This window comes from Leptodactylus fuscus, chromosome 5 (assembly GCF_031893055.1).
Source record: "Leptodactylus fuscus isolate aLepFus1 chromosome 5, aLepFus1.hap2, whole genome shotgun sequence".
Lineage (NCBI taxonomy): Eukaryota > Metazoa > Chordata > Amphibia > Anura > Leptodactylidae > Leptodactylus > Leptodactylus fuscus.
The window spans coordinates 27,120,094-27,136,247 of record NC_134269.1 but is presented as its reverse complement, the minus strand read 5'-3'; the positions used below and the strand labels follow the sequence as shown (position 1 = coordinate 27,136,247).

Sequence of the window (16,154 nt, the reverse complement as noted above, 5' to 3'; positions counted from 1 at the left end):
CCATCCTACAAATATTAGAGACCTTGTTGACTTACTGAGTGAAGGAGGAAGGGGAGGTATTTTTCCTGTGTAGAAGAGGAATCAGCAGTTTTGCTGCGGCTAAAAGGAAGGTGGCCAGATCTTCACTACAATGCCGAAAGTCATCATGCGTGAAGCCAGAGGAGGATGTGTTCTGGTTTACAGGGAATCGTCACAGAGCAAATCTTATCAATCGCATTAAGAATTTTGTTCCAGAATGGTTTGATCAGGGGACAGTCCCACCAAATATGGAGGAAATCTCCAATCCCATCTAGGCAGCACCAGCAGGTATCAGGCATTGAGGGGTTGATGCTATGAAGCCAAGAAGGCGCCTTATACCAGCGTATGAGAAGTTTATAGGAATTCTCATTGGTTTAGATACAGCGCGAGAAACATGGGCATTGGCTAAGATTCTTTTCTTGTCGTATGGGGAGGGGGAGACTCCCAGATTCTTTTGCCATCATGACAAAAAACCAGGGCAAGGGTCCTCTGACAAGGAGAGGAGAAACTGATATAATTGGGAGATGGCTTCCTTCAGTTTCAGATATTTCAGCGTGAAGAACTCAAGCCAAGATGGCTGATCCACAGACCAGAAACACGACAGATAGGAATCGCACGCTGAGGAGTAGTCCCTTTGTTACACTTGGTTTTTCTTGGGCTGATCTGTTTTTCTCTCAGCAATGCACTGACATGACCTCAATCTCTGGCACCTTCAATCATTCGCTGGTACCTTCAACTGGCTGCACTATCACCACCGCCAACTCCAACAGGCTTTAGGTCTTTGACACAGTCTGTGCTGACCGCAGTACCTGGGACCACATCACTACATGCCAACTGCCAAAAACATCCCCAGCAGTGGCCAGCAAAGACCCTCAATTCCTTTTTTAGGCTCCCTTATACTTTAATACTTGAACCGAGGTTTCAATAACAACAAGAAATATTATACAATTACATAATTGTAAAAATTAATTATTGTAAATAAATGTAATGATCCCTTCCGCTATTTTCTTCTCTCTCAATGGACTCGATTACGCAACTGCAATAACATTATAAAACCTGACTCTTCAAGCCCAACAGGACTGGAGATGAAAGAGAGCGGAGAGGAGACAATCTATAGGTTATATTGAGGTATTCTATTGATTTTATAATATGTAAATACATTTGTTGTATTGGATGTTTATACTTTACAGGCAATGATATTTCTTACATATATGGCGTGTACAGTTCTATCAATGCCCGATGCATTGGTATTGGAATATTAGTTGCGGTTCTTTATAGGCCACGTTATACCACCATTCGAAGATTTGGAAATAAGAGTAGGAATTCCACAAGAGAGAAATTCTGAAATCTGCAAATGTGAGGAGGATTTTAGAGATAAGACTGTTTTCGGTACAGTGGATGGATGGGAGTCGGAGCGATTGTATGGTGGTATTGTCATGTAATTATCTAAAAATATTATTCACAGTTCTGCAAACATGGTAGGCAATCCTAGGGTCATTTTTTCTCTTTAACTCGGATTCTAGTCATAAATCCTGTATAGGATTTAATTCTGGACTTTTCTAGAACTGAAAATAGTCTACAAGTTACAACCCACACTGTATATTACAAGTAAATTTTACAAAAAGTTGAATCACTAAGTTTTTTTATTGTCTCATTTTTCTATGTAAGAACACTCTGTGACAGTGTCTCGTGTGGGCAAGAACTCAGTTTCTCTCTTCCTTGCTATGTGACTTCTATTAACGGCCTCTCTACTGGTTGCCCATTGACAATATTTTTATGATTTTGTAGTTCCTTAAGTCAAATCGGGGTATTCTTACATTATACACTATAGGCAATAAAGTTGGCAATGTCTTACCAACTTGGGCCTGCCCTGAAATAATGAGAGTCTGGTGAGACTGTACTGTGCTACTTTGTTTTTTCATGTGGTTGGAAGTAAGCCAAACGTATAGTTAGTTTTTACTGTTTAGTTAGTGCTCGGACGAGCAGGATTTTGTTTAACTTTTTTTTTTGGCTGAAGTTAAGGCTGTATTTTATTTTGCTTATTCTGTACCTGAACTAAAGGTTTATTTATTTTGCTGTTTTTCCAAATAAACCTGTTAGCACCAGACATTGGGTCCCTGTCTCTGACTGGTTGGGACCGAACCATTGCTGCTAGCGAGCTCCCTTCCCCACAGGGGCTTGGAAAAATCATGATGTATTTTATTAATAATGTATATCAGTTTTTTTGAATAAAAATTATTAATGATATAAAATGATACATCAACAGTAGGGGGTTTAGACCAATTTGGTTAGGAGGATTGGGGTAGAGCGCACAACCCAAATATTCACAGAAATATTTCAACAACTTTAAGTATCAAGCACAACGTATTTCGAGCTGAGCCCTTTCTCAAGTGCAATTGAAACAGGCTTATCCGATAGGTTGCTATTAGAGATGAGTGAGTAGTATTCGATCGAATACTACGGTATTCGAAATACTTGTACTCGATCGTGTACCACTCGCTGTTCGAATGTAAAAGTTTGATGCAGAACCAGCATTGATTGGCCGAATGCTGTACAGTCGGCCAATCAACGCTGGTTCTTCTCCTACCTTTAGAAGTCTTCTCCGTGCAGCTTCCCCGTGGCATGTTCCGGCTCTTCATTCACTCTGCCAGGCATCGGGCCTGGGCAGAGCCGACTGTGCATGTCCGCTTGTAGTGTGGACATGCGCAGTCGGCTCTGCCCAGGCCCAATGCCTGGCAGAATGAATTCAGAGCCGGAATATGCCGCGGGGAAGCTGCACAGAGAAGACTTCTCGGAGGATCCAGCCCGACCCTCACTCGTGGACTTGGTAAGTATAATTTCATCGAATGTTACCTACCCCTGAAACGAGCATTTTCCCCCCATAGACTATAATAGGGTTCGATATTCGATTCGAGTAGTCGAATATTGAGCGGCTACTCGAAACGAATATCAAACCTCGAACATTTTACTGTTCGCTCATCTCTAGTTGCTATTTGTATTTCATAAAATGACACAGCAGACTGGTCCTCTCCTGATTTCTATAGAAGACGTGTTTGTTACAGCAAAATATGTATTGTATGTTCTGTAAATATTCATGAACATATCACAATTCTGTCCACAGCCAACAACATGAATACCTGTATAAGCCATCATCCTGAACATGAATTTTACATTGTCACCTTCTCTATGAGTTCAATGGGACAACTTACCTTATTTTTAGGGCTACTAATAGTTTACCTGTTGGCTATTTTGGGGAATTTGACAATAATTTTTCTTGTATGTTTAGTTCCAAAATTACACACGCCGATGTATTTCTTCTTGTGCAACCTCGCCATCGTAGATATCACATCCACTTCTACTTGTATTCCTAAACTGCTTAACATAACTCTGACCCAAGATCACAGGATTTCATTTCCTTTGTGCCTGACCCAGATGTTTTTCTTTGTCTTATGCGCTGGTGGGGAAATTTTTACACTGACATCAATGGCCTATGATCGCTATGTGGCCATATGTAAGCCCTTACTATATTACACTATAATGAGGAAGAACGTCTACATAGTAATGGCGGCCTCCTCATGGATAGTTGCCGCTTTACATTATCTGTCGCACACAATACTTACCTCCATACTGCAATTCTGTGAGTCACATGATATCAGTAACTTCTACTGTGATCTGAATTCGGTGCTCGCTCTTTCCTCCTCAGACATCACAAGCAGAAACATTTTTATACTGCTTGAAACCGCCTTAATACCTGTTTTACAATTCCTGCTCACTATCATCTCTTATGTCTTTATCTTCTCCGCCATATTGAAGATCCGTTCCTCGGCAGGACGTATGAAAGCTTTCTCCAGCTGCGCCTCCCACCTCATCACTGTTATATTATTCTATGGACCAAGTATATTCCTGTACATGAAACCTCAATCTGAAGATACAAAAGATCAGGACATGTTACTATCATTGCTATTCCTGGCTGTAGTTCCAATGTTAAATCCTCTGGTCTACAGTCTGAGGAATAAAGAAGTTTGGGGGGCTACTCTAAGATTATTTAAGGAAATTAGCGTAAAGTTCCATTGAGGTGTCTTTCTTGAATTACTATAAACCATCTCATTTCAATTGAAAAAAATAGTCATTACTAGAGATGAGCGAACACTAAAATGTTCGAGGTTCGAAATTCGATTCGAACAGCCGCTCAATGTTCGTGTGTTCGAACGGGTTTCGAACCCCATTATAGTCTATGGGGAACAGATACTCGTTAAGGGGGAAACCCAAATCCGTGTCTGGAGGGTCACCAAGTCCACTATGACACCACAAGAAATGATGCCAACACCTCTGGAATGACACTGGGACAGCAGGGGAAGCATGTCTGGGGGCATCTAACACACCAAAGACCCTCTATTACCCCAACATCACAGCCTAACAACTACACACTTTACACACTCAATACCACCTCTCTGACAGTAGAAAAACACCTTGAAACATGTGTATTTGGCACTTGCAGTGAGGAGAGCTTGTCACCAGCAGTGAATTTGGCCCTTGTAGTAAGTTGAGGTTGGCACCAACATTTGTTTTGAAATTCATGGTGGATTGAGCCTCTAACCAGCAGAGTTTGGGCAAATTCATGGTGGAGGGAGCCTCTAAAAACCCCAGTTTGGACCAATTCATGGTGGAGGGAGCCTCTAAAAAACCCAGTTTGGACCAATTCATGGTGGAGGGAGCCTCTAACCAGCCCAGTTTGGACCAATTCATGGTGGAGGGAGCCTCTAAACAGCCCAGTTTGGGCAAATTCATGGTGGAGGGAGCCTCTAACCAGCCCAGTTTGGGCAAATTCATGGTGGAGGGAGCCTCTAACCAGCCCAGTTTGGACCAATTCATGGTGGAGGGAGCCTCTAAAAACCCCAGTTTGGGCAAATTCATGGTGGAGGGAGCCTCTAAACAGCCCAGTTTGGGCAAATTCATGGTGGAGGGAGCCTCTAAAAACCCCCAGTTTGGACCAATTCATGGAGGGAGCCTCTAAAAACCCCAGTTTGGACCAATTCATGGTGGAGGGAGCCTCTAAACAGCTCAGTTTGGGCAAATTCATGGTGGAGGGAGCCTCTAAAAACCCCAGTTTGGACCAATTCATGGTGGAGGGAGCCTCTAAAAACCCCAGTTTGGACCAATTCATGGTGGAGGGAGCCTCTAAAAACCCCAGTTTGGACCAGTTCATGGTGGAGGGAGCCTCTAAACAGGCCAGTTTGGGCAAATTCATGGTGGAGGGAGCCTCTAAAAACCCCAGTTTGGACCAATTCATGGTGGAGGGAGCCTCTAAACAGCCCAGTTTGGACCAATTCATGGTGGAGGGAGCCTCTAAAAACCCCAGTTTGGACCAATTCATGGTGGAGGGAGCCTCTAAAAACCCCAGTTTGGACCAAATCATGATGGAGGGAGCCTCTAAACAGCCCAGTTTGGACCAATTCATGGTGGAGAGAGCCTCTAAAAACCCCAGTTTGGACCAATTCATGGTGGAGGGAGCCTCTAAACAGCCCAGTTTGGACCAATTCATGGTGGAGGGAGCCTCTAAAAACCCCAGTTTGGACCAATTCATGGTGGAGGGAGCCTCTAAAAACCCCAGTTTGGACCAATTCATGATGGAGGGAGCCTCTAAACAGCCCAGTTTGGGCAAATTCATGGTGGAGGGAGCCTCTAAACAGCCCAGTTTGGGCAAATTCATGGTGGAAAAAGCCTCTAAAAACCCCAGTTTGGACCAATTAATGGTGGAGGGAGCCTCTAAACAGCCAAGTTTGGACCAATTCATGGTGGAGGGAGCCTCTAAAAACCCCAGTTTGGACCAATTCATGATGGAGGGAGACTCTAAACAGCCCAGTTTGGACCAATTCATGGTGGAGAGAGCCTCTAAAAACCCCAGTTTGGACCAATTCATGGTGGAGGGAGCCTCTAAACAGCCCAGTTTGGGCAAATTCATGGTGGAGGGAGCCTCTAAACAGGCCAGTTTGGGCAAATTCATGGTGGAGGGAGCCTCTAACCAGCCCAGTTTGGACCAATTCATGGTGGAGAGAGCCTCTAAAAACCCCAGTTTGGACCAATTCATGGTGGAGGGAGCCTCTAAACAGGCCAGTTTGGGCAAATTCATGGTGGAGGGAGCCTCTAAAAACCCCAGTTTGGACCAATTCATGGTGGAGGGAGCCTCTAAACAGCCCAGTTTGGACCAATTCATGGTGGAGGGAGCCACTAAAAACCCCAGTTTGGACCAATTCATGGTGGAGGGAGCCTCTAAAAACCCCAGTTTGGACCAATTCATGATGGAGGGTGCCTCTAAACAGCCCAGTTTGGGCAAATTCATGGTGGAGGGAGCCTCTAAACAGCCCAGTTTGGGCAAATTCATGGTGGAGGGAGCCTCTAAAAACCCCAGTTTGGACCAATTCATGGTGGAGGGAGCCGCTAAACAGCCCAGTTTGGACCAATTCATGGTGGAGGGAGCCTCTAACCAGCAGAGTTGGTGGAAATCAGGGTGGAGGGAGCCTCTAACCAGCAGAGTTGTGGGAAAGCAGGGTGGAGGGAGCCTCTAACCAGCAGAGTTGGGGGAAATCAGGGTGGAGGGAGCCTAGTATTAGCAGAATTGTGCAACGCTTATGGTGGATGAGTATGAGGATGCGGAGGAATTGGAGAGGTTGAGTACAGACATGGAGTTTCATGTTGGGGTGCTTTACACAGGTGGGCCCAAAAATGAAGGCTCTATCCAGTGGTGGTTCATTTTTATCAAAGTGAGCCGGTCGGCACTCTCAGCTGACAGACGGGTGCGCTTGTCAGTGATGATGCCACCGGCTGCACTGAACACCCTCTCAGATAGGACGCTGGCGGCAGGACAGGACAGCACCTCCAAGGCATATAGGGCAAGTTCAAGCCACAGGTCCAACTTCGACACCCAATACGTGTAGGGCGCAGAGGGGTCGGAGAGGACAGGGCTGTGGTCGGAAAGGTATTCCCGCAACATGCGCCTATACTTCTCACGCCTGGTGACACTAGGACCCTCCGTGGCGGCACTTTGGCGAGGGGGTGCCATCAAGGTGTCCCAGACCTTAGACAGTGTGCCCCTCGTTTGTGTGGACCGGTGAGAACTTGGTTGCCTACTGGAGGAACTGCCCTCCCTGCCGCCAACGTCACATGCTGGAAACATCTCCATCATATTCTGCACCAATTGCCTGTGGCAAGCATTGATGCGATTGGCCCTCCCCTCTACCGGAATAATACCGGACGAGATGTTGTTTTTATACCGGGGGTCAAGGATAGCAAAGATCCAGTACTGGTTGTCCTCCATGATTTTGACAATACGCTTGTCGGTTGTAAAGCACCCCAACATGAACTCAGCCATGTCTGCCACAGTGTTAGTTGGCATGACTCCTCTGGCCCCACCGGAAAGTTCAATCTCCATTTCCTCCTCATCCTCCATGTCTACCCATCCGCGCTGCAACAATGGGACGATTCGAAGTTGCCCGGAAGCCTCCTGTATCACCATCACATCATCGGACAACTCTTCTTCCTCCTCCTCCTCCTCCTCCTCCTCCATTAAACGCGATGAAGCGGACAGATGTGTGGACCTACTCTCCAGCTGTGACGGATCGGATGCTATCCCTAACTCCTCTGTGTGATCTGAGTTATCCCTGATGTCAATCAGGGATTCTCTCAGAACACACAAGAGCGGGATTGTAAGGCTCACCATCGCATCCTCAGAGCTCACCCTCCTTGTGGACTCCTCAAACACCCGTAGGATGTCACAAAGGTCTCTCATCCATGGCCACTCATGGATGAGAAACTGAGGCAGCTGACTTTGTGGCACCCTAGGGTTTTGTAGCTGGTATTCCATCAAAGGTCTCTGCTGCTCAACCACTCTATTCAACATCTGAAACGTTGAGTTCCAGCGTGTGGGGACGTCGCACAAAAGCCGGTGTTGTGGCACATGCAGGCGTTGCTGGAGAGATTTTAAGCTAGCAGCGGCTACTGTCGACTTGCGAAAGTGGGCGCACATGCGCCGCACTTTCACCAGTAGCTCTGGAACATTGGGGTAGCTCTTTAGGAAACGTTGCACCACTAGGTTGAAGACGTGGGCCAGGCATGGAACATGTTGGAGTCCGGCAAGCTCCAGAGCTGCTACCAGGTTCCGGCCGATATCACAAACGACCATGCCTGGGCCCAGGTGCAGCGGCTCAAACCATATTGCCGTCTCATCGAGGAGGGCATCCCTCACCTCGGAGGCAGTGTGCTGTCTGTCCCCCAAGCTGATCAGCTTCAGCACAGCCTGCTGACGTCTACCAACGCCAGTGCTGCAACGCTTCCAACTCGTAGCTGGGGTCAATCTAACAGCGGAGGAGGAGGCGGTGGCGGAGGAGGAGGCGGTGGCGGAGGAGGAGGCGGTAGAGGAGGAGGAGGAGGGGGGTGTTCTTCTCGTGTCCCTGCCAGGAATGTTAGGCGGGGAGACGAGGTACACCGGGCCAGTTTGGGAAGCAGTCCCAGCCTCAACTACATTCACCCAGTGTGCCGTCAGTGAAATGTAGCGTCCCTGTCCGCATGCACTTGTCCACGCGTCGGTGGTCAAGTGGACCTTTGTGCAAAGCGCGGAACTAAGGGCCCGCCTGATGTTGAGTGACACGTGCTGGTGCAAGGCGTGGACGGCACACCGGGAGAAGTAGTGACGGCTAGGGACGGCATAGCGAGGTGCCGCAGTTGCCATCAGGTCCAGGAAGGCGGGAGTTTCAACAAGCCGGAACGCCAACATCTCCTGGGCCAGCAGTTTAGCGATGTTGGCGTTCAAGGCTTGCGCGTGTGGGTGGTTAGCAGTGTATTTCTGCCGCCGCTCCAATGTCTGAGAGATGGTGGGTTGTTGTAAAGAAGCGCCTGATGGTGCCTTTGATGGTGCAGGAGAAGGAGATAAGACAGGAACAGGGGAGGATGAGGGAGAAGTCAACAAAGTGGAGGAGGCAGATGAAGTGGTGTCCTGGCTCGTCCTCTGGAGTGCATCGCCAGCACAGTCAGCAGTGGCAGTGGCAGAGGCAGTGGCAGTGGCGTGAACGGCAGGCGGCCTTTGTCCTGCCGTTGCTGCCTGCCACTGATTCCAGTGCTTGGATTCCAAATGACGGCGCATTGAAGTGGTGGACAGGTTGCTCTTCTCAGAGCCCCTAATCAATTTCGAGAGGCAAATTGTGCAGACAACACTATATCTGTCCTCGGCGCATTCCTTGAAAAAACTCCACACCTTCGAGAAACGTGCCCTCGAGGTGGGAGTTTTTCGGGGCTGGGTACGAACTGGAACATCTTGGGAGATTCCGGGTGTGGCCTGGCTTCGCCTAAGCTGCTGACCTCTGCCTCTGCCTCTAGCTACCCTTTTTGGTGCTGCACTTGCCTCAACATCCACACTACTTTACCCGCTTGACATCCCCCCTGTCCAGGTCGGGTCAGTGTCCTCATCATCCACCACTTCCTCTTCCAACTCCTGTCTCATCTCCTCCTCCCGCACAATGCGCCGGTCAACTGGATGCCCTGACGGCAACTGCGTCACATCATCGTCGATGAGGGTGGGTTGCTGGTCATCCACCACCAAATCGAACGGAGATGGAGGAGACTCTAGTGTTTGAGCATCTGGACACAGATGCTCCTCTGTTAGGTTCGTGGAATCGTGACGTGGAGAGGCAGGTTGAGGGACAATGAAAGGAGCGGAGAACAGCTCTGGGGAGCAGGGACATTTGGGGTTATTGTTCTGTGAAGCTTGGGAATTTTGGGAGGAAGGAGGACAAGACTGTTGGGTAATAGGAGGAGAGGAGGCAGAGTCTGACTGGCTGCTGGACAATGTGCTGTAAGCGTTCTCTGACAGCCATTGCAAGACCTGTTCCTGGTTCTCGGGCCTACTAAGGTTTGTACCCTGCAGTTTAGTTAATGTGGCAAGCAACCCTGGCACTGTGGAGTGGCGCAATGCTTGCTGCCCCACAGGAGTAGGCACGGGACGCCCTGTGGCTTCACTGCTACCTTGCTCCCCAGAACCATTCCCCCGACCTCGCCCACGGCCTCGTCCACGTCCCTTTCCGGGAGCCTTGCGCATTTTGAATTCCCAGTTAGAAATTGGCACTATATACCAGTAGTAAAAATTGTGGGTGCACGTAACCCCAATATATTCTTTGAATTCCCAGTCAGAAACTGGCACTGTATACCAGTAGTAAAAATTGTGGGTGCACGTAACCCCAATATATTCTTTGAATTCCCAGTCAGACAATGGCACTATATACCAGTAGCAAGAAATGAGGGTATTTATAACCCCAATATATTCTTTGAATTCCCAGTCAGACAATGGCACTGTATACCAGTAGTAAAAATTGTGGGTGCACGTAACCCCAATATATTCTTTGAATTCCCAGTCAGACAATGGCACTGTATACCAGTAGTAAAAATTGTGGGTGCACGTAACCCCAATATATTCTTTGAATTCCCAGTCAGACAATGGCACTATATACCAGTAGCAAGAAATGAGGGTATTTATAACCCCAATATATTCTTTGAATTCCCATTCAGACAATGGCACTGTATACCAGTAGTAAAAATTGTGGGTGCACGTAACCCCAATATATTCTTTGAATTCCCAGTCAGACAATGGCACTATATACCAGTAGCAAGAAATGAGAGTATTTATAACCCCAATATATTCTTTGAATTCCCAGTCAGACAATGGCACTGTATACCAGTAGTAAAAATTGTGGGTGCACGTAACCCCAATATATTCTTTGAATTCCCAGTCAGAAACTGGCACTATATGGCAGTAGCAAGAAATGAGGGTATTTGTAACCCCAATATATTCTTTGAATTCCCAGTCAGAAACTGGCACTGTATACCAGTAGTAAAAATTGTGGGTGCACGTAACCCCAATATATTCTTTGAATTCCCAGTCAGACAATGGCACTGTATACCAGTAGTAAAAATTGTGGGTGCACGTAACCCCAATATATTCTTTGAATTACCAGTCAGAAACTGGCACTATATGGCAGTAGCAAGAAATGAGGGTATTTATAACCCCAATATATTCTTTGAATTCCCAGTCAGACAATGGCACTGTATACCAGTAGTAAAAATTGTGGGTGCACGTAACCCCAATATATTCTTTGAATTCCCAGTCAGACAATGGCACTATATATCAGTAGTAAAAATTGTGGGTGCACGTAACCCCAATATATTCTTTGAATTCCCAGTCAGACAATGGCACTGTATACCAGTAGTAAAAATTGTGGGTGCACGTAACCCCAATATATTCTTTGAATTCCCAGTCAGAAACTGGCACTATATGGCAGTAGCAAGAAATGAGGGTATTTATAACCCCAATATATTCTTTGAATTCCCAGTCAGACAATGGCACTGTATACCAGTAGTAAAAATTGTGGGTGCACGTAACCCCAATATATTCTTTGAATTCCCAGTCAGAAACTGGCACTATATGGCAGTAGCAAGAAATGAGGGTATTTATAACCCCAATATATTCTTTGAATTCCCAGTCAGACAATGGCACTGTATACCAGTAGTAAAAATTGTGGGTGCACGTAACCCCAATATATTCTTTGAATTACCAGTCAGTAACTGGCACTATATGGCAGTAGCAAGAAATGAGGGTATTTGTAACCCCAATATATTCTTTGAATTCCCAGTCAGAAACTGGCACTGTATACCAGTAGTAAAAATTGTGGGTGCACGTAACCCCAATATATTCTTTGAATTCCCAGTCAGACAATGGCACTATATACCAGTAGCAAGAAATGAGGGTATTTATAACCCCAATATATTCTTTGAATTCCCAGTCAGACAATGGCACTGTATACCAGTAGTAAAAATTGTGGGTGCACGTAACCCCAATATATTCTTTGAATTACCAGTCAGACAATGGCACTATATACCAGTAGCAAAAATTGTGGGTGTATATAGCCCCAATTCTATTGCTAGGGGACTTGCAGGGTATTTCTGAGGTGAAGGTGGGGGGGCACACCGTTGGAACGGTGATTTGGGGTGTATATATGGGGTATACGGGAATACACTGTCAGTGTGTTCCATTCAGGATCCTGGGAAAGCTGGGTTGCGGCGATTGAGCCCGTCAGTGCCACGTTACACTGACAAGCTTCTCCCTGGAATTGAAGTTATATGTAAGCCCAATATATTCTTTGAATTCCCAGTGAGACAATGGCACTATATGGCAGTAGCAATAATAGTGGGTGTATATAGCCCCAATTCTATTGCTAGGGGACTTGCAGGGTATTTCTGGGGTGAAGGTGGGGGGGCACACCGTTGGAACGGGTATCGGGGGTATATATCGGGTATACGGGAATACACTGACAGTGTATTCCATTCAGGATCCTGGGAAAGCTGGGTTGCGGCGATTGAGCCCGTCAGTGCCACGTTACACTGACAAGCTTCTCCCTGGAATTTAGCTCTTACAAGAGCTGTTGTGGTTGTCTTCTCCTTCCTATCCTAGCCTGTCCCTGCCTACCCAGAATCTAAGCCCTAGCTAGCTGGACGGAAACCTCCGTCCCCGGTGAATTGCAAGCTCAGAATGACGCGAACCTGGGCGGCGCTGTTCTTTTAAATTAGAGGTCACATGTTTTCGGCAGCCAATGGGTTTTGCCTACTTTTTTCAACGTCACCGGTGTCGTAGTTCCTGTCCCACCTACCCTGTGCTGTTATTGGAGCAAAAAAGGCGCCAGGGAAGGTGGGAGGGGAATCGAGTAATGGCGCACTTTACCACGCGGTGTTCGATTCGATTCGAACATGCCGAACAGCCTAATATCCGATCGAACATGAGTTCGATAGAACACTGTTCGCTCATCTCTAGTCATTACAGTTTTTGTCAATAATTAGGGTTGAGCTGATCTTGAGATTTCAGGATCGATTTTAAAATCTGATTTCCGATCATTTTCCAGCCGATCCCAATCCCGATCGTGAAATTTGCTCGATCTCTGATCGGAATCCGATCTTTTCTGATCCCGATCCTCAACCCTAGTCAATGCTCCTTTATGGGAAAAGTCACTTTTAGGGTTGAGCCGATCTTGAGATAACCTCCGACCTCAATCCCGGTGGAAAAGATCGGGATCAGAATTCTGATCTCGATCGTGAAATTTACTCGATCGCAGATCGGAATCCAATCTTTTCCGATTCCGATCGCTCAACCCCATCAATAATCAATTTTCAATATATTGTATGCTTTTAGCATGTATTCTAAGAGAGGATGTCATATAATCTTGCGGAATCTTACAGAAATTAATTAAAAATGTTATTGATTGATGACTATAATTCATTATTAGAGATGGGCGAACCTCTCAAGAGTCACTTTGTGTTCGGGTTTGGCAACTCAGGTTCCAAATTTGGTATGAACCACACCTTAAGTTGGTTTAAATTGGCATCCTATAAAACATAGTGTAAAATATTTTTAGGCATCCTATCTATGAAACATAATATAGGATATTCTTAGTGGTCCTATCCATAAAGCATAGTGTAGAATACTCTTATGGCTCCTAGGAACCTATCTATAAAACATAGTGTAGAACGCTGTCAGGGCTCCTAGGAACCTATCTATAAAACATAGTGTAGAACACTGTCAGGGGTCCCAGGAACCTATCTATAAAACATAGTGTAGAACACTGTCAGGGCTCCAAGGAACCTATCTATAAAACATAGTGTAGAACACTGTCAGGACTCCTAGGAACCCATCTATAAAACATAGTGTAGAACACTGTCAGGGCTCCTAGAAACCTATCTATAAAACATAGTGTAGAACACTGTCAGGGCTCCTAGGAACCTATCTATAAAACATAGTGTAGAACACTGTCAGGGCTCCTAGGAACCTATCTATAAAACATAGTGTAGAACGCTGTCAGGGCTCCTAGGAACCTATCTATAAAACATAGTGTAGAACACTGTCAGGGGTCCCAGGAACCTATCTATAAAACATAGTGTAGAACACTGTCAGGGCTCCAAGGAACCTATCTATAAAACATAGTGTAGAACACTGTCAGGACTCCTAGGAACCCATCTATAAAACATAGTGTAGAACACTGTCAGGGCTCCGAGAAACCTATCTATAAAACATAGTGTAGAACACTGTCAGGGCTCCTAGGAACCTATCTATAAAACATAGTGTAGAACACTGTCAGTGCTCCTAGGAACCTATCTATAAAACATAGTGTAGAACACTGTCAGTGCTCTAGGAACCTATCTATAAAACATATATAGTTCTGAAAAAAACAGTGGCACTATCGCTCCTTATTCCAGCAGTCCAACATCATGTATATATAACTGGTCACATAAGGATCTTCAGAGTGGTGATCAACATCCCAAAAAGAGACAAAATAGCATAGACTTTATATAGGAAAAAAGTGGGGGGCACTCACCCAAATGACGATCTTTTTCTTAAAAAATATGTGTCCACATACTAGGCTTGAGAAAGCACTTGTATTGGTGCAAAACGGCTGTTGCCAACGCCATTGAAGGTCACTTCTGCCTTCTGGCTCTGTTTTTAAATAATATGCTTCAATAAAAGTTTAAATAATTTTTTAAGAAAATTATCGTCATTTGGGTGAGTGCCCCCCACTTTTTTCCTATATAAAGTCTATGCTATCTATAAAACATAGTTTATGACACTGTCAGGGCTCCTAGGATAGTATCTATAAAACATAGTGTAGAACACTCTAAGGGTTGCTCCTTTTGCCCAACATTTTTCAAGCTGGAGATGGAGCATCTGGCTACCCTAAATTGGAATGACCAGAAGTTAATAGGTGTCATCATGACCTCTAAACTGTACAAGGCAAAACTTTTTGGCAATAAACTCCTTAAATCTGATGAAGTACTTCACATCTTTCCCCAACGTATTCCACCTCTTCCATCTAAAATCCAAAGTAATCTACTGCAATATTCCTTAGAATGTACAAAAACTCAGTGGGGCAAATTGATTAATACTGGAGTATCCTAAACAGCTCAACTGGTACATTATTACAGATTAATAAACCAATTACCTACAGATCAAATTGCCTTTTATGATACAGTGAGAATAGAAAATTTGGACCACTCACATTCCTGTAAGGAATGCCTTGCTACACACATTGGTTGTGTGCTTCCAGATTCTGGGCTAGAATCATCTCTTTGATATGGGCCATGATGGACCACACTTATCCTAAGGGACCCTTAGTTTGAATTCTAATTGATAAACCAATAGGTACAACTAGAGATGAGCGAACAGAAAAATATTCGATGTTTGTTATTCGTTCCGAATAGCATCTCAATATTCGACTATTCGAATGAATATCGAACCCCATTATAGTCTATTTGAGAAAATGCTTTGTTTCAGGGGATCCCACCATTCGACTCAGGAGAGTCACCAAGTCCACTATCACACCTCGGCAAATGATGCCAACACCTCTGCAATGCAACTGGGACAGCAGGGGAAGCATGTCTGGGGGCATCTAACACACCAAAGTCCCTGTATTACCCCACTATCACAGCTTAACAACTACACACCTTCCACATTCAAAAAAACCTCTATCAGAGTGGGAAAATATCTGGAAACCTTCTTTACTCCCCAAATGGATGGACACAAAGCCCCAATTTAAGCTCAACAAACATTAACAAGCACCCCTTTAAATCACGTTGCCCATGACAACCACAGATGGAATAGGCAATGGGAAATCCTTCAGTACCCACCCTGAACTGTAATTGTGGATGTGTGTGTGTGATGTGGTAAGACCTTCCAAAATTAACTTCTCTAGCCCTTAACATGAGCCCTTCCAAATTAAGTTACATGCCCTTAAGCTGAGCTACCAGCAGACATTGAGGCCCTTCAGGTGACTTCAGCCTTCTACCTGCAGAGTTTTAGGCCCTTTAACTTAGTTCAGCCTTGCACCAGCAGAAATTGTTGGCCCTTTGGGTGAGTTGAGCCTTTAAAAAGCAGTGTTTTTGGCCCTTGGAGTGAGTGGAGCCTTTAAACTACAGTACTTTTGGCCCTTGGCATGAATAGAACCTTTAGAAAGCAGTGTTTTTGGCCCTTGGAGTGAGTGGAGCCTTACACCAGCAGTGTTTTTGGCCCTTGGAGTAAGTGGAGCCTTTAAACTACAGTACTTTTGGCCCTT

At 45.5% G+C, this 16,154-nt stretch overlaps 1 protein-coding gene across 1 annotated transcript; it reads left to right on the top strand.

Moving 5' to 3' along the window:
• Window positions 1-3,147: 3,147 nt before the first annotated feature.
• LOC142204463 (olfactory receptor 5AR1-like) lies at window positions 3,148-4,092 on the top strand. Its single transcript, XM_075275775.1, has one exon. It carries the CDS (start codon window positions 3,148-3,150, stop codon window positions 4,090-4,092), a length of 945 nt encoding a protein of 314 aa, XP_075131876.1.
• Window positions 4,093-16,154: the final 12,062 nt, after the last annotated feature.